Here is a 24,397-nt window from a genome sequence, read left to right as displayed (position 1 = left end):
AATTTCTGACTAATGTGTCTTTGTTTATGCCGTTTGAGATTGTCATCATAGAAAGCCCCCAGATCTTTTCTACATAAACTGTTTTCATTTTATACTATCTCCATCTGTAATTTTATAAATGGCATTTTAACTTAAATGTAGAAATATGAATTTATTAAACTCCATTTAATTGAATTTAACCTGTAAAGATCACTTAAAGTCTTAAATTTATCATAGAATATGTACTTATTCCTCCATATAATTATAGCTTTATAATATTGTTTGAGATTTGTTATAATCAAACTTTCATTCTAAATTCCCCCTCCCCATTATATCATAGTGTCTTCTTTTTCTCCTCTAAATTATTTTATAAATTTGACAAGTTCTGTATTAAGTGGCAAATGTTGTCTTTTGCCCATGTAGATTGTGGGGATCCACATAGATCATCAATCATTATCAGTGAGGAGAGTCTTATGCAAATTGGTTTTTAACTGAAGGTTAAATATAAAATATAGCTGCAGTAATTTGATTTAATACCATATTTGTATTGGTAACAGATATGTATTTGATAATTTTCCAATTCTTTAGGTTTTTCTTTCATTTCTTTAAGAAAGGTTTTGCAGTTGTCATTTAACTTCTAAGAATGTTTTAATAGGTTAATTCCCAGATATTTAATGCTTTTCATTGCTATTATAAATGGAATTTCTCTTCCTATTCCTTCTGGGTTAAATCTTGATTCTTTACTTTCTGGTCATATGATTTTTTTTTAGGTTTTTTTTTTTTGCAAGGCAAACGGGGTTAAGTGGCTTGCCCAAGGCCACACAACTACGTAATTATTAAGTGTCTGAGACCGGATTTGAACCCAGGTACTCCTGACTCCAGGGCTGGTGCTTTATCCACTGCACCACCTAGCCGCCCCTGGTTATATGATTTTGAGCAAATCACTTAATATATCTGGACCTCACTTTCCTTAACTGTAAGATGAATTATATTTGATGACATTTGAGATCCTTTTTTTTGCTCTAAGTCTAAGATCTTTTATAGAACTGATGATTTGTGAATTTTTCTGGCCCTGTGTTTTGCTGAAGCTATTGTCTCAATTTTAGTTTGAATCTATAAAGTTCTCCAAGTAGACAGTATATTATTTCAATGTAATAATAGTTGTTTCTTTTTCAACTATGCTCCTGCTTTGTCTTATTTTTAATTTCATTTTTTTCTCTTTTTGATATAGTTGGTTTTTCTAGCAGTTTATCAAACGAGTGGAAATGATGAACGTCTATCTTTTTCTTTTGATATTAATTGGAAAGCTTTCAAAGGTTTAGCTTTCAGCTTTTAGGTTTAGTCAATTGCAACTGATCTCTCAGCGATCTCCTAATTGCCGAAGCCAAAGACCTTTTCTTAATATTCATCCTTTTTGACATTTATAGCATTTGTTATGATGCATGGGGTGTTTAGGAGAACTAGCACCTCTGCTGTGAGGACTTGCTGAGCCCTTTTTAAGTCTGTTCTTTCACCTTTGGTGTCCACTTGACTCACTCAATTATTACCTTTGTCTCAAAGTTACAGTCGCATGTTCAGTGATCTCATCCTGGTAAATCATTTGGGCAGGAGGGATAAATCAAGGTAACTTGACAGACATCAAATGTATTGGTGAGTTAGGGGGATATTTACTCCAAACATGTGAATGTTGGAACAGGAATAGGTTTATGAGAACAATTTATTACAATTCTTATGAATGTGGCTGAAGCAGATACCTTGGAACTTGGTCAGTTATTGAAGATTTCATTACTTTTGTTCTATTACTGAATTTTGATGACTCAGGAAGAGATGGTAAGGTTGATGACTTTATGTAACTGTGCTTCACTTAAATCTAATTTTCAAGCAAGTCAAAAGATATCACCTGTGATATCATCAGTGCTTTTAAAAAAGAAAGACTCTCCCCCCGCCCAACATGTAACACTTTTGACTTAATTTTGGATACTTTTTAGTCTTTGGGTTTTCATGACATTATTCTCTTGGTTCACTTTCTACTTATCTTTCTCTTATTGGTTATCTTTAGTAGATTATTATTTGGATCATATATCTCTTAACTGAAATTCAGAGTCTTTCCTTGACCCTTTTCTTTCATTTCACTCTATTCTGAGTGATTTCTTCACTTTTATGGTTAGTTAACTATCCCTATAGACCTTTCTAAATGTCCAACTCTAGTCTTCTTGCTAAGTTAAAGTTCCATATTATCAATTGCCTAATAGACATTTTGATCTGGCTATTTTGCTGGTATCTGAAAGTCAGTATGTCTAAAACAAAAATTTTTCTTAAAATAAGTCTTGTACTGTGCAATTAAGTAGTATAGTAGAGTGTTAGAACTGGAGATAGGAAGACTCATTGTCTTGAATTCCAATCCAACTCTAGCCGCTAGTTGTATGACTCTGCATAAGTCATTTAACCCTGTTTGCCTCAAATTTTCATGTATAAAATTAATTGCAGAGGGAAATGGCATATTCCACTCTAATAACTGCCAAGAAAATTTCAAATTGGGGCCATGGAGAGTCAGAGATTAGTGAAATAATTCAACAACACTGTACTTTCCTCTTTCTATTGAGGATGCCACTATCCTTTCTTACTCAGGTTTGCAACCTCAAAGTCACCCTCAGCTCCTTTTTCTTTTTCACTCCTCTTATCTAACCTGTTAAGACTTTCAAATTCCATTTCCACATCTGTTATATATTTCTTTTCTGTTCACTACCCCATTCAGGGCTTCATAACTTTTCACATTAACTGTTTCAGTAGCCCTCAAATTGACTTTTCTGCCTAAAAAGTGGTCACTCTCAATTTCTTCTATATACTTGCCAATGTGATTTTCATAAAGCACAAGTTTGACTATATCACTCTAATACTCAATAAACTTACATGATTCTTCATTGTCTCTTTCAAATATGAGCTTCTCCATTAGACATTTATTTAGATTCTTTTACAACTGAGTTTTAATGTGTCTTTCTACCCTTCACGTTATTTTCCTTCATGAAGTTTTCATACTAATCAGGTTAACCTTTGTGCTGTTCTTCACACATGATACTCCATTATTTATTTTCCCAACTTTGATCTTATGCTTTGAATATACTCCTTCCTCTCTTCCTCTACTTTGAAGGTTCAGCTATTGCATCCTTCCTATATTAGACCATTTTTATCTTTCTAGATTCTAATTCTCCTCTATATGTGTATATATTCTATATTATGTGTATATATATATTCTAATTCTCCTCTATATGTGTATATATTTATATGTATTAGACCTTATCATTCTAGATTCTAATTTTCCTCCACCATGAACCTGGATTTTGTATATCTTTTGTAAATAAATTATATATATCTTTTTATATCCATTTGAATTTATGTTTATGTATACATATGTACACATATATGTTTCTTGTGATAAGTTTTTTGAAGACATTTTTGTTTCATTATGTTTCATATTTGTCTTTTTATCTTTAGCAAATATAATAGTCACTCCTCAGTAATGTTTGCTGATTGGTTAGATGGAAGCTTATGATTATAACAATTAAAGGTCATTTTAGTCCTTTATTTTAAAGAATTTAAACTTCGGATTTTCTGATTTTATTGATAGGTTATAACTCTAGAAATTATTGTAGTAAAATCATTAACATATTACCTTGAATTAGGTACTATAATTTAGTTGATCTAATTGTAGACTTGAAGTTGGCAAGGTGAGTTCAAATTCTTCTCAGATGCTATGGAATTTTGGACAAGTTACTTAGGTTCTATGTACTACAGTCAACTCCACAGACTTACGTATGTTCAGGTTGGAAATTACACTGGAGGTGGATTTTACCATCCTAATGAAATCAAATCACAAATACTTTGTACAGACACATACATGTTCAGTTAGAACACTCTCTGGGAAAAAGTCAAATGATTATAGTGAATAGCTATATTTTTCTTTAATATAGTATTCAAGTTTGTGAAATCAATTTAGTTTTCTTAGTTCTTAAGGATTTCTCATGCATCTTTTTCTTCTAGAACCATGTGGAAACCTCACGCACTCTTTCAAACATGCTTTCATATGAATTGACTCTTTATTTATTTATTTTATTTTTATTTAGTTTTATTAAAGATATTATTTGTTTTTATAATTTCCCTCATCTTAATTCCTACCCCCACCCCCCTACTGAAAGCAATCTGTCAGTCTTTACTTTGTTTCCATGTTGTACATTGATCCAAATTGAGTGTGATGAGAGAGAAATCATATCCTTAAGTAAGAGACAAAAAATATCTAAGAGATAACAAGATCAGACCATAAGATATCTGTTTTTTCTTTTTTTATTTTTTTTTATTAAAGATATTATTTGAGTTTCACAATTTCCCCCATCTTACTTCCCTCCCCCACACTGAAAGCAATCTGTCAGTCTTTACTTTGTTTCCATGTTGTACCTTGATCCTAATTGAGTGTGATGACAGAGAAATCATATCCTTAAAGGAAGAGACAAAAAGTCTAAGAGGTAACAAGATCAGACAATAAGATATCTGTTTTTTTTTCTAAATTAAAGGGAATAGTCCTTGAACTTTGTTGAAACACCATGGCTCTTTATCTGGATACAGATGGCACTCTCCTTTGCAGACAGCCCAAAACTGTTCCCGATTGTTGCACTGATGGAATGAGTGAGTCCTTCAAGGTTGAACATCACCCCCATGTTGTTGTTAGGATATACAGTGTTTTTCTGGTTCTGCTCATGTCACTCAGCATCAGTTCATGCAAATCCCTCCAGGCTTCCCTGAAATCCCATCCCTCCTGGTTTCTAATACAACAATAGTGTTCCATGACATACATATACCACAGTTTGCTAAGCCATTCCCCAATTGAAGGACATTTACTTGATTTCCAATTCTTTGCCACCACAAACAGGGCTGCTATAAATATTTTTGTATAAGTGATGTTTTTACCCTTTTTCATTATCTCTTCAGGGTATAGATCCAGTAGTGGCATTACTGGGTCAAAGGGTATGCTCATTTTTGTTACCCTTTGGGCATAGTTCCAAATTTCTCTCCAGAAAGGTTGGATGAGTTCACAGCTCCACCAACAGTGTAATAGTGTCCCAGATTTCCCACATTCCTTCCAACAATGATCATTATCCTTTCTGGTCATATTGGCCAATCTAAGAGGTGTGAGGTGGTACCTCAGGGAAGCTTTAATTTGCATTTCTCTAATAATTAATGATTTAGAGCAATTTTTCATATGGCTATGGATTGCTTTGATCTCCTCATCTGTAAATTGCCTTTGCATATCCTTTGACCATTTGTCAATTGGGGAATGACTTTTTGTTTTAAAAATATGACTCAGTTCTCTGTATATTTTAGAAATGAGTCTTTTGTCAGAATCATTAGTTGTAAAGATTGTTTCCCAATTTACTACATTTCTTTTAATCTTGGTTACAGTGGTTTTATCTGTGCAAAAGCTTTTTAATTTTATGTAATCGAAATCATCTAGTTGGTTTTTGGTGATGTTTTCCAACTCTTCCTTAGTCATAAACTGCTCCCCTTTCCATAGATCTGAGAGGTAAACTAGTCCTTGATCTTCTAATTTGCTTATAGTATTGTTTTTTTAATGTCTAAATCCTGTAACCATTTGGATCTTATCTTGGTAAAGGGTGTTAGGTGTTGGTCTAATCTAAGTTTCTTCCATACTAACTTCCAATTATCCCAGCAGTTTTTATCAAAGAGAGAGTTTTTATCCTAATAGCTGGACTCTTTGGGTTTATCACACAGCAGATTACTATAATTGTCTCCTGCTTTTGCACTAGTCTATTCCACTGGTCCACCACTCTATTTCTTAGCCAATACCAAACAGTTCTGATGACTGATGTTTATAATATGATTTTAGATCAGGTAGGGCTAAGCCACCTTCTTTTGCCCTTTTTTCATTAAGTTTCTAGAAATTCTTGTCTTTTTTTCCTCCATATGAATTTACTTATAATTTTTCTAAAGTAATTAAATTAAAGTAAATTTTGTTAAGGTAATTTTTTGGAATTTTGATTGGTAGGGCACTAAACAGGTAGTTTAATTTTGGTAGAATTGTCATTTTTATTATATTAGCTCTACCTATCCACGAGCAGTTCATATTTGCCAGTTATTTAAATCTGATTTAATTTTTGTGAGAAGTGTTTTATAATTGTTTTTAAAAAAGATTCTGAGTCTGTCTTGGCAAATAGATTCCCAGGTATTTTATATTGTCTGAGGTTACTTTGAATGGGATTTCTCTTTCTAGCTCTTCCTGCTGTATCTTGCTACAAATATATAGAAAGTTGAGAATTTATGAGGGTTTATTTTATAACCTGCAACTTTGCTAAAATTGCTAATTGTTTCCAGTAGTTTTTTGGATGATTTCTTGGGATTCTCTAGGCAGACTATCATGTCATCTGCAAAGGGTGAGAGTTTTGTCTCTTCCTTCCCAATTCTAATTCCTTCAATTTCTTTTTCTTTTTTAATTGCTGAAGCTAACATTTCTAATATGATATTGAATAGTAGTGGTGTTAATGGGCATCCTTGTTTCACCCCTGATCTTATTGGGAATGCCTCTAGCCTCTCCCCATTGAATATAATGCTTGTTGATGGTTTCAGATAGATACTGCTAATTATTCTAAGGAACAGTCTATTTATTCCTATACTCTTTAGTGTTTTTAGTAGGAATGGATGCTGTATTTTGTCAAAAGCTTTTTCAGCATATGAATTGACTCCTAATAAATCTTGATGTACTGCTGTATTTTATGGTTTGTTCTTATTCATTCTCATTCCTTTGCAAAAATTGTCTAACATTGTGAAACTAAATTAAAACTAACTTTCAATATTTCAGTATTTTCATTTTCATTTTAAACTTAACAAAAACCAACATATATGAACATTTCGATATATCATTAACCCTTAACTTTCATAGGTATAACATTGAAGAAAATGATATGAAAGTAAAAAAAAATGTGAATTGCTGATTCATTTTCAATTAATTGGATCCAAGATACCCTAGAAATCAATTATCATATCTTAGGCTTTTCAATGCATTCTTACAGTTAATACTGAGGAACATAACAAGTTTACAAAATCTAGAGAACAGATATAATCAATCAGAACAGGGAAATATAGAATAAAGTTTGGAATATAGAAATTAAATAGAGAAATTGTGTTTGAAAAATCTGGTGGGGTAAAGGGATTGTTGCTGGAGGAAAGAACCTTGTGACTAGAATTTTCCAGTTTGCTTGGAAAAGCCTAGCCTCAAACCTCTTGTATCAACCTTGTGATAAGCAATTTGGGGAAGAGAGAAATCTGAATGAAGATTTATCAGCATTTGATGTGGAGTTGAGGATTTCCAGATGGAACTCACACACACTCTCTCCTCATTCCCAGTTGTTTTTAGCAATACAAATTTCAAAAATCATATGATATCACATCATAACAGGACCTGACTTACAAAGTGAGGAATAATCATGATCTATTTGTGCTTTTAAATTTTTATTAAATATTTTATTTTCACCCAATTGCATATAAAACAATTTTTAACATTCATATTTAAAATTTTAAGTTCCTAATTCATTCCCGCTCTTCCTTCCCACCCTTTCTTATTGAGAAGGCAAGCAATTGTAATCATGCAAAATCTCTCCAAGAAAAATAAAGAAGGCAAAAAAAAAGTATGTTCAATCTATATTCAGATACCATCAGTTCTTTCTCTGGGGATGGATGGCATTTTTCATCATGAGACCTTCAACGTTATCTTGGACTATTCTATTATTGAGTAGCTGTCATTCATAGCTGATCATCTTATAATATTTCTTTTACATTGTACCCAGTACATGTAAATTTTTCCAGGTTCTTCTGAGAGCATTGTGTTCCAAACAACAGTGAATTAATGTCTTGTTTTTCCCATGTCCCCTCTAACATTTATCATTTTTACTTTCCTATTTATTAGCCAATTTAATAGGTATGAGGTAGTAGCTCAGAATTATTTTAATTTGCATTTCCCCAATCAGTAGTGAGATCGAACCTTTTTCATATGGCCATAGATAGTTTTGATTACTTCATCTGAAAACTTCATTTTTTAAAAATCCTTTATAATATAAACATGGTTCTTATTTTCTAAAATAAATTTGACTCAGTTCTATACATATATATCTAGTTAGAGAAAAGAGGTCTTTATTAGAGAAACTTGCTATGAAATCTTTTTTCAAAGTTACTAACTGTATTTCTCCACCTTCTGTTTATTCTATTCTCTCTCTCTCTCTCTTCTTTCATTTCACCCCTCCTCAAAAGTATTTTGCTTCTGATTACTCCCTCCCCCAATTTGCCCACCCTTATATCAAGAATTCCCTTTTCTTATTCCCTTCTCTTCCCATATTACTAAAGGGTAAGAGATTTCTATTCCATTTGAATGTGTGTGTTATTTCCTCTTTGAGCCAGTTCTTATGAGAGTAAGGTTCACTCACTTCTCTTCACCTTACCACTCTTCCCTTCCATCATAAAAGTTTTCTCTTGTCTTTTTTCACAGGAGATGATTTACCCCATTTTATCTTCCCCTTTCTTCCAGGCATTTCTTTCTCTGCCTTATATCCTCTGTTTATATCACATATACATATGAATATATATTCACATATAGGCATATATACACACATATGCACAAGCACACACAAGCACACACATGCACTCATGTGCACACACATACAGACATGCACACACACAGACACCCACAGACAGACACACAGATGCACAGAGACACACAGATGCACAGACACAGGCATGGGCATAGGCACAGAGACGCACAGACACAGTCACTGGCACAGGCACAGACACTCACAGACGCACATGCACAAGCACAGACAGGCACAGGCACACACATACACAGACACACATGCAGGCACAGACACAGGCACACAGGCACAGAGACACGGACATTGGCACAGACACGGAGGTGCACAGGCACAGACGCAGACACACACAGACAGGTAGAGGCACAGACACACACAGAGACTGCACAGACACAGACAGATACACAGACACATTCTAAGGCCAGGGATGTTCATTTCTCTCCCTTTCCAGATTTTTTTTGTTACTCTTAAGATGTTTAGAGTATTTAGGTTCTCAGCAAATGCTCCAGCTTTTACCAAAAGTGCTCTTCCAAATAGGTGGGTAGTAATTCCTTATAACAGGGTTCGAATTATCTGCTAATAGCTGAATGAACTTTACAAGGAAGTGTTTATTTCTAAAGATATAATCTCTAATATATGAATTTACTTACCATTATGTGGTCACCTTTTGTGACCTGGTCAGGGAAAATAATTCATTATTTCTTTCTCTGGCTAAGGGACAAGGCTTGAAATTTACCTCTGTTCTTATATGGACCGGTGCTAAATTCCAAGTCTACTAACCCCCTTCAGGCTCAAGTCCCAAGGATGTTTGCCTTTCTTAATTTGTTGACTGGCTGCAATATCCCACCTGCAGTCCTGCCTCCAAGGTCATGGCTCAATCTCTTAGGTTCAGTGGGGATCATTCCTTGCATTTGAAACTAGAAGAACAAATGACACAGAACAAAAACAAATAGCCCTAGGCCTATTCCTTAGAACTCCAGTAAAAGAGTAGAAGAGCAGAAGTCCATTACCTAGAGCTCTCTCCACCTCCCTGTTTCCCTCTCTCCATTTGACTTTCCGTCTCCCTGGCTCTGGCTCTCCCTCTCCATCTGTCTTTCTGGCTCTCTCACTCTGGCTCTCTGGCTCTCTCTCTGGCTCTCTAGCTCTGGCTCTCTCACTCTGTCTCCCTTTTCCCACTTTTTTTTTTCCAGGGCAAATGGGGTTAAGTGGCTTGCCCAAGGCCACACAGCTAGGTAATTATTAAGTGTCTGAAGTCAGATTTGAACCCAGGTACTCCTGACTCCAAGGCCGGTGCTTTATCCACTACGCCACCTAGCCGCCCCCCTTTTCCCACTTTTTGCTTTTTCCTTCCTCACCCTTTTCTGTTATATTCAGAGGGTAAAGGATTATAATTCATCCATAGTGTTGTATGACTATGAACTCAACTAGTGACAGGGAAAAGATATGAAATTACTTTCCCTCACTGAAAATGCTCACATGAACTTTGAATGAGCACTAATTAAGGGTTTTTTTTTTTTATAAGAAAGCCAAATTCAGGTAAAGGTTAAACTGGAGGAGTGACATTTGGTGTCCCTCCAAATTCTGTATTTAAGTACTTTTGTTCTAAAGTTGAAAGTAGAAACCAAGAGGCCAAGACTTTTCTGAAAGAAAATTAATTATTTGAAATTAATGTATTTGAGGGTCCTCTTTTCAATTATATCAGCTATTAACTGACTGCTTGGAATAATAGAAAACATCTGACTTAAAAGCAGATGAAGCATTTGAATAATATTGCTTACTGCAGACCTTGAAAAATTTTAGTTTTCTTAAATATAAAAAAGATGATTTGACTTACTGTTAGTGTGATGATCAAATACTGGATTGTGAAACCACTTAAAAAATTTATAGCAAAATAGATATGTAAAGGACTTTTGATGCTTCAAAGTAAGTTATGGCATCCTGATTCAAATTCTTCATCTATTTTCAAGTCAGATGTTTTCTATTATTCCAAGCAGTCAGTTAACAGCTGACCTCTGTGACCTATCATTCTATATATTCAATTGATAAGTAAGTAGTTGACATAAATTGATATGAAGACCTTCAAATATATTATTTTCAAAACCACATTTTTTTCAGAGAAGTGGTATTCTTGATTTTAGGACTATACTGTGAAAAGCAAATTCTTATGATCCTTAAAGATTTATAATTTTTGAGGGAAAGAAGGGAGAATGTGAATGCTGAGTAAATTCTATTCAATAGATTTAGCCAAGTGAGGGAATAAGATACATTCCCACTTAGATTTTAAAATCTAACTTAGTCTCCAAGGAAGGGGGGGGGGAGAGGGAACAGGAAAGATAAGGGAAGAAAGGACTGATAAAAGGTAAAGGAAGGTATAAGTGAAAACAAACTTGAACTTAAATTTCTAAAATAAAAGTCAAAGGGAAAAGGTAGTAAAATTTTGGTGAGGAAGAAGAGGAAAGGAAAGAGGTAAATGTAAATGGAGAAAGTTAGCATGGAGGAAAATACAGAATTAGTAATCTTAACTGTAAATGTGAATGGGATGAACTGTCTCATAAAATGGAAGTGGATAGGAGAATGGATTAAAAACCAGAATCCTACAATATGTTGTTTACAAGAAACACATTTGAAGCAGAGAGATACACACAAGGTAAAGGTAAAAGGCTGGAACAAAATAGATTATGCGTCAGCAGAAGTAAAAAAATCTGGGGTAGCAAATCCTAATCTCAGACAAAATAAAAGAAAATCAATCTCATTAAAAGGGTTAAGGAAGGAAACTACATCTTCTTGAAAGGCACCATTAGTAATGAAGTTATATCATTACTAAACATGTATACACCTAGTGGTATAGCATCCAGATTCGCAGAGGAAAAGCTGAATGAATTACAAGGAAAAATAGACAGCAAAATTTTATTAATGGGAGACCTTATTCTCCCTCTCTCAGAGCTAGATAAATCTAACAACAAAATAAACAAGAAAGAAGTTAAGAAGATGAATGAAATCTTAGAAAACTTAGATATGATAGACCTCTGGAGAAAACTTAATGGGGATAGAAAAGAATATACTTTTTTCTTGGCAGTATATGGCACCTTCACCAAAATTGACCATGTACTAGGAAACAAAAACCTTAAAATCAAATGCAGAAAAGCAGAAATAATAAATACACAGTTCTTAGACCATGATGCAATAAAAATTACATGTAATAAAGGGTCAGGGAAAGATAAACCAAGAATTATTTGGAAACTAAATAACTTTATCTTAAATAATGGGTGGATCAAACATCAAGTAATATAATAATTATATCCAAGAAAATGATAATAAGGAGACATCATACCAAAATTTATGGGATGCAGCAAAGATAATTTTGAGGGGAAACTTTATATCTCTAAATGTCCATATAAATAAAATAGAAAAAAAGATCAATGAATTGATTATACAACTCAAAAAGCTAGAAAAAGAACAAATTAAACAATCCAAATTAAATACCAAATTAGAAAGTCTGAAAATCAAGGGAGAGATTAATAAAATGGGAAGCAAGAAAACCATTGATTTCATAAATAGAACTAAGAGTTGGTTTTATGAAAATAGATAAACCTCTGGTTGATCTGATTAAAAAAAGAAAGAAGATAACCAAATAACTAGTATCAAAAACATAAAGGGTGAACTAACCAACAATAAGGAGGAAATCAAAGAGATAATTCAGAGCTACTTTATTGAACTATATGCCAATAAATTGGACAACTTTAGTGAAATGGATGAATATTTACAAAAATACAAACTCTCCTGATTAACAGAAGAGGAAATAAATTACTTAACCCCTTTCAGAAAAAGAAATTGAAGAAACCATCACTATACTCCCTAAGAAAAAGTCTCCAGGTCCAAATAGATTTATAATGAATCTGCAACATTTGAGGATCAATTAATTCCTACTCCACATAAACTATTTTAAAAAATAGGAGAGAAAGGAGTTCTGCCAAACTTCTTTTATGACACCAACATGGTACTGATACTTAATGAATATTGATGCAAAAATTTTAATTAAAATTTTACCAATGAGACTACAGCAAATTACCAGGATAATATACCATGATCAGGTTGGATTTATACCAAGCAGGCAGGGATGGTTCAATATTAGAAAAACACTCAACATAATTAAACATATCAATAGTAAACCAACAGAAATCATATGATGACCACAATAGATGCTGGAAAAACCTTTGATAAAATACAACATCCATTCCTATTAAAAACACTAGAAAGTAGGGGCAGCTAGGTGGTGTAGTAGATAAAGCACTGGCCCTGGAGTCAGGAGTTCCTGGGTTCAAATCTGGTCTCAGACACTTAATAATTACCTAGCTGTGTGGCCTTGGGCAAGACACTTAACCCCATTTGCCTTACAAAAACCTAAAAAAAACCCACTAGAAAGTTTATGAATAAGTGGAGTTTTCCTTAAAATAATAGTATCTATCTAAAACATCAACAAATATTATATTTAATATTTTAATTTAATATTTTAATATTTCCAATAAATTCAGTAATGAAACAAGGATGCCCATTATCACTATTACTATTCAACATAGTATTGTAAATGCTAGCAGTAGCGATAAGAGAAGAAAAAGAAATTGAAGGAAACAGAATTGGTGATGAGGAAGCAAAACTTTTACTCTTTGCAGATGGTATACCTAGAGAACCTAAAAAAATCATCTAAAAAACTCCTTGAAACAATTAACAAATTCAGCAAAGAGTAGCAGGATATAAAATAAATCCACATGAATCATAAGCATTTGTATTATATGAACAACAAAGCCCATGAACAAGAGATAGGAAGAGAAATTCCATTTAAAATGACTGTAGACAACATTAAATACTTGGCAATCTGCCTCTCAAGACAAACCCAGAAGCTGTATGAACACGATCATAAAACTCTCCTCACCCAAATAAAATCAGATCTAAATAATTGGAAAAATGTCAAATATTCATGGTTAGGTTGAGCTAATATAATAAAAAATGACAATTCTACCCAAATTAAATCACTTTTTTTCAGTGCCATACCAATCAAACTACTAAGTAACCACTTTACTGAACTAGAAAAAATAGTAGCAACAAAAGGGCAAGAATAGCAAGGAAACTGATGGAAAAAAATGTAAAGGAAGAAGACCTAGCTCTACTAGATCTAAAACTATACTATAAAGCAGCAGTCATCAAAACTTCCTGATATTGGTTAAGAAATAGAGTAATGGATCAGTGGATTAGGATAGGTTCAAAAGAAACTGCAGTAAATGACTACAGCCATATACTATTTGACAAACCCAAAGACATCAGCCTCTACAATAAGAACTCAGTATTTGACAAAAATTGTTGGGGGAAAACTGGAAAATAGTATGGCAAAAACTACACACAGATCCACATCTCATACCCTATAGCAAAATAAGGTCAAAATGAGTTTAGGATTTAGACATAAAGAATGATACCATAGATAAATTAATAGACCAAAAAATACTCAGTCTATCTGATCTATGGAAAAGGGATAAATTTATGACCAAACAAGAATTAGAGCACATTATAAACTGTAAAATGAATGATTTTGACTAAATTAAAAAGTTTTTACACTAATAAAATCAATGCTGCCAAAATTAGAAGAAAAACAGAAAGCTGGGAACCAATCTTCACAATTAGGAGTTCTTATAAAGGTCTTATGTCTAAAATATATAGAGAATTGCATCAAATTTATAAGGTCACAAGTCATTTCCCAATTGATTAAGGGTCAAAGGATATAAACAGACAGCTTTCAAATGAAGAAATTAAAGCTATATATAATCATGAAAAAATGCTCCAAATCATTATTGATTAGAGAAATGCAAATTAAAACAATAATGAGGTATCATCTCACACTTATTAGATTAGCCCAGATGAAAAAAAAGGTAAGATGATCAATGTTGGAGAGCTTATGGGAGGATCAGGGCATTCATGCATTGCTTGTGGAGTTGTGAATGGATCCAACCTTTCTGGAAAGCAATATGAAACTATGCCCAAAGAGCAATAAAACTGTCCATATCCTTTGGGCCAGCAATTCCAATTTTAGAACTATATCCAGAAGAAATTATAAAAAATGGGAAGAGACCTACATGTTCTAAAATATTCATAGTAGCTCTTTTTGTAGTGGCATGGAATTGGAAATTGATGGAATGCCCATCAATTGGGGCATGGCTAAAGAAGTTATGGTACATGAATAGTATGGAATATTATTATTCTATAAGCAGCCATAAATGGTTGGACTCTAGAGAAGCATGGAATGATTTACAGGATCTGATGTTGAGTGAAGGGAATAGAGCCAAGAGAACAATGTATACATCAACATTATGAGTTGAACATCTTTGATGGAAGCAGCTCCCCTCAACAGTCCAGGGTGCTAGAACAACGGTATTAGACTGGTAATGGTCTGTAATATCCCCAACCAGAGGAAGAAAAACAAAACAAAACACACAGGAAAAAAAAACACCTACCAAATCTAATGAACACTTCATAAAAATTATCTTTTATGTATCCCTTTCCCTTAATCCTAATTCATCGTGCCAAAAATTTGTAAATATGTTTAACAAAATATGTATGCAAAATGCTAGCCTGACTGTTCCCTATTGAGGGGAAGGGTGTGTGAAGGAAGGGTAGAGGGACATTTTGTAACTTGGAAATATGCATGTACAAATGGATGAAAATAAAAAAATAAATTAAAAAATTCTTATGATCCTCCAGGCCTTTTGAGAGTCAACATTTTAAAATTCATGAACGTAAGAGCATATAAAAAAGAATTTAAGTCAGTAACCACATAAAGAGAATCTATTCATATATATTTTTATGTGGTTCATATACACATATGCATACACAAATATTTGCACAAATACACACATTTACCTAACTATATATATATATGTATATATACATATATATATATATAAAATCATACATGCATGGGAATATAATTATGGAAAAAACTTTGATATTAATGCCTTTGAGAGGTATTTCCAGCTTTCCATAAGCTTCCTCAGAGCAATCTTTTGTCCTTGTTCCTCAGTCTATAGATGACAGGGTTCAGGGTTGGAGGCACCACTGTATAGAACATGGACAACATGTCTAGAACTGAATCAGATTCCTGTTGTGGCTTTAGATAAGCAGTGATACTGTTGTGACAAAAATCATGAGAATAATGAGGTAGGTTAAGCAAGTAGGGAAGGCTTTTGACTGATTCTCTGTGGCTGCAATCTTCATCAGAGTTTAGAAAATGTGACTGTAAGAAATAGTGATCTAAATAGAGCAGAAAATCCCTAAACTAACTCCCCAAACCAAAGTGATATCAACTGTAAGGTGTGACTTGGAGCAAGAGATCCTAAGGGACATCACAGAAAAATTGGTGAATCTTCTTGGAGCCACAAAAGAGCAAAGTGAATATAGTAGCTGAGTACAGGACCTGAAACAAACCTCCCGTAAGCCAGGAAGCAACTGCCAGTTTTATACAAGTTCCACTGTTCATAATGACTTCAAAGTGTAGGGGTTGACAGATGGCTACATAACCATCATAGTACATTGCTGTGAGAAGATTAAGCTATGATGCTACAAATAACGTCATTAAAAAGAGTTGTGATACACACCCTAAGAAAGAGATGGAGTAACTGTGATTGAGGGAGTTTGCAATTGATTTGGGGACTGTGATGGAAACAAGACAAAGATCTGAAAAGGACAAATTGTTTAGGAAGTATATATAGGAGCGTGGAGTTTCCCATTGAGAGAGATGAGGGTGAATATGAGCAGGTTTCCCATCAGAGCCACCAGATGACCAAGAAGAGGATGACATGTAAACTCTGTAGCCCCCAGCTGTTGGAAAAGCCCATGAGGAAGAATCCTGTAATGACAGTGAGATTGGCCATGCTAGAAGGGATGGAAGGCTCTCTCCACTGTCTACATAGAGAAAAAAATAGATGCCAAATATTGAGGACATTCATTGTTTTGTGAGTCAACTTCTCTTGGTTCAGGCTCAGTTTATGACCTTGGGCTACCTCTATCTGTCTTAATTTTCTCATTTATTAAAACAGAGTGATGGATCTAGTTCTGAGGATTTTAGTCAGAGTTCATGACCTAAAATATTTTGATAATATATATTTTTTCATTTTAATCATATATATATATATATATATATATGTTATTTTATATATTTAAAGACATGATTCTCAGAAATCATTCCATAGTCTTCACCAGATTACCAAAGGGATCCATGAATCACAAAATAGTTAAGAACCATTGAAGTGGATGATTTTTTAAGGCTCTTTTTATCTTCAATGTTGTTGAAATTTTTGAACAAGGTCCTTACCTTGAAAAAGTTGCTAACAGTAGCTATATCTCTTAGTGAATGGTTTTTATTACCATAAAGTTCTTTCATCATAAATCCTGTTTTTAAATAGACAGTTCCAGGAGTACTGGCAATTTATACACAAGACTCCGGAACTTTGAAATGTTATGTGAGTTTTCAGGTGTTATACAAGGAGTATCAGAACCAAGATGTTAAACCAGGTTTCCTGATTCCAAGTCCGTTTTGAAAACTCCTCTTGGTTTTGTTCCTGAGGCATAATTTTATTTGATATTCACTATTTTGGATTTTTTCTCTATACAAGATATTTTCATGCCATAATCAGCTCAAATGAGTTGAAATTTCATATAGATGAGGACAGTGTTACATATGAGACTTCCACAAGGCTTGTTTAATTTTAAGCTCTCCCTTGACCATCATCCTCCCAAAGCCTTCTCTTCCGCTTGTATGTAGAGTGCAGCATGTGAGAAAACTGTTCTCTCCATCCTCAAACCTCATTTTAGATTTTCATTCAGTTTATTCTACTTAAAACATTCCTAACCTCAGACACTCACATTCTCATGATTTTTCCCCCAAGCTATAAATTTTGCAAGCATTGTTTGTCTTCAAGGTCACATATAAACAGAAATTTGTATTTCAGCGTGGAGCAAAGGAATTATAAATTATCAATCAACTATAATATTTGATAAAACATTTGAGATCTTTTCCTGTACGAGTCTCTAGTCTAAATGCAAATAGTTTAAAAAATATGAATTGTCTCCAGTTAAAGGCCTCATGATGTTCTACTCTGTTAGGTGGACAAGAAATATATGCAAATAATTATAGTAAAGAGAAACATGGAATACCTGCATAGGAGGAGATCAAAGAGCTCAGAGAGATGTGACAATGAACTTATTTCTGAAAGGCTTACTTTATGCTTTATGGAGTTTGGTTTGTATGGAAATTCTTGGTGCTGAGTAGGATTTCAAGGGGCATAAATATTAAGATTGCAGGAGGAGAAATTCCATATATAATATGATCATAAATACAAAAACATCATGAGCAGGACAAGGAAGAGGGATTGTCTACTTTCTTCCTAAAGACCTTTTGGAATTCAAATGTTAATTTCAAGAGGTATAATTTCAAAATTCTAGTATTGTTAGTAAAATACCCACTTTTTTCCTGTGTTATTGTCTATTCTTTTATTTTTATTGGGACCTCCAGTTCCTATATTAATCAACAATTTTCCTGGAAATTTTTATTGGTTTCATTTTATTTGCTTTCCGTTCAAATTGTGTTCCTCTAGTTAACCAGTTTAACTGACTATTTAACTGTCCTCTTGAATCACTTGCTCCTTGCTCTTATTACATATTATATACCTTACAAATTGTAATTTATGATTATTTTAGCCATCCATCTGCTGAATAGAGCTGAGCAAAGTTACAAAACTTTGATGACTAGGTTTCCTACAAATTTATTTCATACAATCACAACTGGTCCTCACTTTATCCAGACGGTCTTTTTTTGTTCTTTTCCACTTGGTTGTTTATCCTTTTCCTTTCCGCATTTGCTCCCAATTTTATATTCTCTCCTTTTACCTCCCATTCATGATGGACACGATTTCAGAAAAGCTTAGAAAGACTTGTATGAATTGATGCTGAATGAAATGATCAGAACCAGAAGAATATTATGCAAACTAACAACAACATGGGGTGATGATCTACCATGATTGACTTATTCATTTCAGCAGTACAACAACCAAAGGTAATTTTAAGGGACTTGTGATGGAAAATATCGTCCAATTCCATAGAAGGAACCGCAGAGTTTAAATGAAGTTAAAAGCTTTTTATCTTCAATTTTTAAAAGTTGTATTATGTACAATGCCATTTTGTTCTCTCTAATTTGAAAATTGGAACTGCTATGACATCTTCACATTTTTTAACTGATTTCTTTGATGTTCTTGTCCTTTTGTTCTTCCAGATGAATTTTGTTATTTTTTTCTAGTTCTGTAATTGTTTTTTGGTAGTTCAAAATGACTTTGAATAAGTAAATGAATTTAGGAAGAATTATCATTTTTATTACATTGACTTGGTCAATGAATATGAACAATTCATATTTCTCCAATTTTTTAGAACTGACTTTATTTTTTATTTTATTTTACTTTTTGAGGTTTTTGCAAGGCAGTGGGGTTAAGTGGCTTGCCCAAGGCCACACAGCTAGGTAATTATTCAGTGTCTGAGGCTGGGTTTGAACTCAGGTACTCCTGACTCCAGGGCTGGTGCTCTATCCACTGTGCAGCCTAGCCACCCCATCTGACTTTATTTTTGTGAAAAGTGTTTTGTGAATGGGTTTAAATAGCTTCTGGATTTGTCTTGGCTTATAAATTCCCCAATACTATATATTGTCTACAGTTATTTAATATTGAATTTATCTTCCTATTTCTTGCTCTCAACTTTGTTAGTAATATGTAGAAATGCTAATGATTTATGTGATTTATTTTATATCCTACTGAAGTTGTTAATTATTTCATCAAGTTTTTTAATAAATATTTTGTTTTTCCAACTACATACAATGGTAATTTTAACAATCATTTTATTGTAAGGTTTTGAGTTTTACAATTATTTTCCTTTTCTCCCTTCTCTCCCCCTTTTCCCCCAAAAGAAAGCAATCGAATATAGGATTTACATTTGTAACCATGCTAAACATAGATTGATATTGAACACGTTATGAGAGAAGAATCAGATCCAAAATGAATAAAGAAAGCATTAGAGGGAACAAATTGACATTGTACATAAGACAACTTTTAAAAATTGGAGATTATAAGCTTTTATTTTCATTTAAACTCTGCAGTTCCTTTTATGGATATAGATGATATTTTCCATCACAAATCCCTTAAAATTATCTTTGATTATTGAACTGCTGAAATGAATAAGTCAATCGTGGTAGATCATCACCCTATGTTGTTGGCAATGTGTATAATATTCTTCTGGTTCTGATCATCCATTTCACTCATCATTAATTCATGCAAGTCTTTCCAAGCTTTTCTGAAATCCTATCTATCATGAATTCTTATAGAACAATAGTGTTCCATCACATGCATATACCATAATTTGTTCAGCCATCCAGTTGATGAATATTCCCTCAATTTCTAATTCTTTGCTCCTAAAAAAAGAGCTGCTATGAATATTTGGTACATGTGGAATTTTTACCCTTTTTCATAATTACTTCAGGATACTGACCCAGTAGTGGTATCGCTGGATCAAAGGGTATGCACATTTTTATTGCTCATTGGACGTAATTCCAACTTGCTCTTCAGAAAGATTGAATCTTCACAATTCCACCAACAATTAGTGTCCCAGTTTTCCCACATCCCCTCCAACATTGACCATTCTCTTTCTAGTCATATTGGCATTCTGAGAGATGTGAAGTGATTCTTCAGAGATGTTTTAATTTGACATTTTTTATTACTCTATCTGGAACATTCTTGACAGAGATAGTAGAGTGGTTTGTCATTTTTTTCCAGTTTATTTTACAGATTGAGGAATTGAGGTAGAGGGTTAACTAACTTGCCCATGGTCATGATTGACAATTACCAATAGAGTTCAGTGATCCCTCAGGGATCAATGATCTATATATGCAATCAAAGCATCCTTTTATGAAGCTTTGTAATAAACATTCATCACATAATGTTAATTGGTGCAACTAAGCTGAAATTGTGATTGATCTATAATTACCTCGAATTGCAACATAGGTCTTCCAGAGTCCATGGTAATATAGAGTTATTCAATTCATTTAGTAAATTCCTAACTCAGTACTTCCCTACACACGGAAATATAGTGCTAGGAAAAACATCTCCTACAAGGTTACATTATCTTCCCCCATCTTCTTTATTTCTTTGATGAGGCAGGTTCACTTAAATTTACATAAATAATGTCTTATCAACTATAGTGCTATCAAGGACTATAGAAAATGATTCTAAAACTTAGCCTTTAATGTTACTACTATTATTAATTAATCTTAACTATTAATTAATCAAAAACCAATAATAACTTTCACAACTCACCTAATTTAATCTGTCTTTCATGTAGCTACTAGAAATATTTTTTTAAATTTCAAAACAGTATGCAATAGCTACCCTGATCCTCATTGCCTGTAAGGCCAGGTATGTTCCATTTCACCCCCTTTCCAGGGTTCCTTGTTATTCTTAAGATGTTTAGAGTATTTAGGCTCTCAGTAAATGACTCCAGCTATCACCAATAGTGTTCTGCTTAGTAGGAGGATGTTAGTTCCTTATAACTCAGTTCCTTCATTCATTAACACTTGGCTTAGCTTTACAAAGAAAGATACTTATTTCAAAAGGTATAATCACAAATATTTGAATTTACTTACCAATGTGTGAGTCAAAATCCCAACTTTTGTGACATGTTCAGGGGAAAGAATTCATTATTTCTGTCTCTGGTCAAGGGATAGGGTTAGCAGCTTAGCTCAGTTATTATATGGGTTAGGCCCAAGTTCCAAGTACAAAACCTTCTTCAGGTTCAAATTCCAGAGACCTTGGCTCCTCTACTTTGTTGACTAGCTGTAATAACCCTTCTGTAATCTTGACTCCAAGATCACCATGGATCAGTTTCCTAGTAGGGATAACTCATTGCATTTGAAACTAAGAACAACAAATTACAGAACAGAAACAAATATCATTAGACCCATTTCTTGGAACTGGAGCAAAAGAAGGAGAGCAGGGGAAGGAAGTCCTTTTCTTCTCTCTGTTTCTCTTTTTCTCCAGAGTTTGATTTAATGTGTGATTTTATAGTTCTTTGGAAGGAAATTTGGGAGAACTTGACTGAGTTTCACTTTGGGTGCTTTACACTACCATCTTGGTTCCATCTTTGCCTCTCTTAACTTTTTGTCTGAACTATTTTAATAGCCTTTTAATTAGTCTACCTCAAATATTGTTAAAACAGATCTGTGATTAAGAGAAACTGCTGTTTAGTTGTTTTTTCAGTCTCCCTCCCTCATTTCTTGTATTTTTTCCCCTTCTAGTCCCTTCCCCCTTGTTCTCTTCCCTCCTTTCTTTTTCCTGCTACCATCATGAACTCAAATAGTGACAGGGAAAGGATATGAAATTATTCTCCCTCACTCACAATACTCATCTGAAGTTTGTATGACCACTAGTTGTGGATGCTTTATATGGAATTCAAGTTCATATACAGCTTAAACTGGAGGAATGACATTTGGTTTCTCTCTCAATTATAGATTTTAGTGCTTTTGTTCTAAGTTTCAAGGTAAAATCAAGAGGCCAAGACATTTCTGGAAAAAAATTGAAAATATTGAATTTGATGGTCACTTTAACACTTATTTCAGCTGTTTACTTAGCTGCATGTGATAAAAAGATCAATCTGACTTGAAAATATATCAAACATTTGAGTAACAATATCACTTAAGTTTTCATTTTCTTAAATAGAAAATTATGATAATACCTTACTGTTATTGCGATGATCAAATATTGGATAGTGAAGGCACTTAAAAAACTTTACAGCAAATGTTTCACAGTAAAGGCATTCTGATTCAAATGTTCATTTTTTTTTTTTGCAAAGCAATGGGGTTAAGTGACTTGCCCAAGGTTACACAGCTAAGTATTAAGATTCTCAGAACTGATTTGAACTCAGGTGCTCCTGACTCTAGGGCTGTTATTCTATCCACTGTGCCACCTAACTATTCTTTAATTTTCAAGATAGTGTCTTCTATCTTTCCATTGTTCAAGGAACAGTTGACATAAATTGAAATGAGGACATTCAAAAACATTATTTTCATACAAATAGGAAAGTGCTGGCTCTTGCTTTTAGAACTGGAATAGTTGTATATATTGTGAAAAGCACATTTTTATGATGCTCCAGGACTTTTGACCATCAACATTTTAAAATTAGTGATCTTGACAGGGGCATATAAGAAAAGAATTTAAGTCAGCAAATACATAAAGAGAAGTGATTTATCTATATACATATATATATGTATATGTATATAATCATGGAAAAAACTTTATTAATAATCCCTTTGAGAAGTATTTCCAAGCCATAAGTTTCTTCAGAGCCATCTTCATGTCCTTGTTCCTCAGGCTATAGATGATAGGGTTCAGGGTTGGAGGCACCACTGTATAGAACATGGACAACACAATGTCTAGAACTGAGTCAGATTCCTGCTGTGGCTTTAGATAAGCAATGATACCTGTTGTGACAAAAATCATGAGAACAATGAGGTGGGGAAAGCAAGTGGAGAAGGCCTTTGACCGATCCTCTGTAGTTGGAATCTTCAGGACAGTTGAAAAAATGTGACAGTAAGAAATTGTAATGTAAATAGAGCAGAAAGTCGCTAAACTAATTCCCAAAACCATAGTGACATAAACTGCAAGATATGATTCAGAGCAGGAGATCCTAAGTAAGGAAGGAACATCACAGAAGAACTGGTGGATCTTCTTGGAGCCACAAAATGGCAAAGTGAATGTACTAGCTGAGTACAGGACCCCAAATAAACCTCCAGTAAGCCAAGAAGCAGCTGCCAGTTTCACACAAGTTTCACTGTTCATAATGATTTCATAGTGTAGGGGCTGACAGATGGCCACATAGCGGTCATAAGACATTGCTGTGAGGAGAAAAAGCTCTGATGCTACACATAACATCATTAAAAAGAGCTGTGATACACACCCCAAGAAAGATATGGAATAGCTGTGACTCAGGGAGTTTGCAATTGATTTGGGGACTGTGATGGAAACAAGACAAAGATCTAAAAAGGACAAATTCTTTAGGAAGAAGTACATAGGAGTGTGGAATTTTCCATTGAGAGAGATGAGGGTGAATATGAGTAAGTTTCCCATTAGAGCCACTAAGTAGATGACCAAGAAGATGATGGCATGTAAAATCTGTAACTCCCAGATGTTGGAAAAGCCTATGAGGAAGAAACCTGTAATCACAGTGAGATTGGCCATGTTCCAGGGAATTTAGGGCTCTCTCCACTTTCTGCATAGAGAAAAGAAATAGATGCCAAATTATGAGAAAAGTCAATTTTTTGAGGTCAATTTCATTTGGTTTTAGGCTCACTTGTGACCTTGGAATATTTCTATCTTTCCATATTTTCTGATTTTTAAAAATGAAATGATGAGGGGCAGCTAGGTGGCACAGTGGATAGAGCACCGGCCCTGGACTCAGAAGTACCTGAGTTCAAATCCAGCCTCAGACATTTAATAATTACCTATCTGTGTGACCTTGGGCAAGTCACTTAACCCCATTACCTTAAATTAAAAAAAATACAAAAAAATAAAATGATGAAACTAGCTCTGAGGATTTTAATCTGAGATTCATGAGCTAAAATATTTTGATAAATGCATTTCCATGTAGTCTGTTTTCATTTTAATCTTCTATATTTTATTTTATATATTTAAAGACATGATTTT

The 24,397-nt window shown here is 33.8% G+C and overlaps 1 protein-coding gene and 1 pseudogene across 1 annotated transcript; both read right to left on the bottom strand.

Annotated features, from left to right (window-relative positions):
- Nucleotides 1-15,595: 15,595 nt before the first annotated feature.
- Nucleotides 15,596-16,541, bottom strand: LOC141487801 (olfactory receptor 14A16-like; annotated as a pseudogene).
- Nucleotides 16,542-22,975: 6,434 nt separating this feature from the next.
- On the bottom strand, nucleotides 22,976-23,932 carry LOC141487795 (olfactory receptor 14A16-like). Its single transcript, XM_074187335.1, has one exon. It carries the CDS (start codon nucleotides 23,930-23,932, stop codon nucleotides 22,976-22,978), a length of 957 nt encoding a protein of 318 aa, XP_074043436.1.
- Nucleotides 23,933-24,397: the final 465 nt, after the last annotated feature.

This window comes from Macrotis lagotis, chromosome 5, assembly GCF_037893015.1.
Source record: "Macrotis lagotis isolate mMagLag1 chromosome 5, bilby.v1.9.chrom.fasta, whole genome shotgun sequence".
NCBI lineage: Eukaryota > Metazoa > Chordata > Mammalia > Peramelemorphia > Peramelidae > Macrotis > Macrotis lagotis.
This window is presented reverse-complemented; position numbering and strand designations above follow the sequence as displayed.

Excerpts from the sequence above, each read along its gene's own strand:
- LOC141487795 (XM_074187335.1), bottom strand. The coding sequence starts at position 23,932 with ATGGCCAATCTCACTGTGATTACAGGTTTCTTCCTCATAGGCTTTTCC.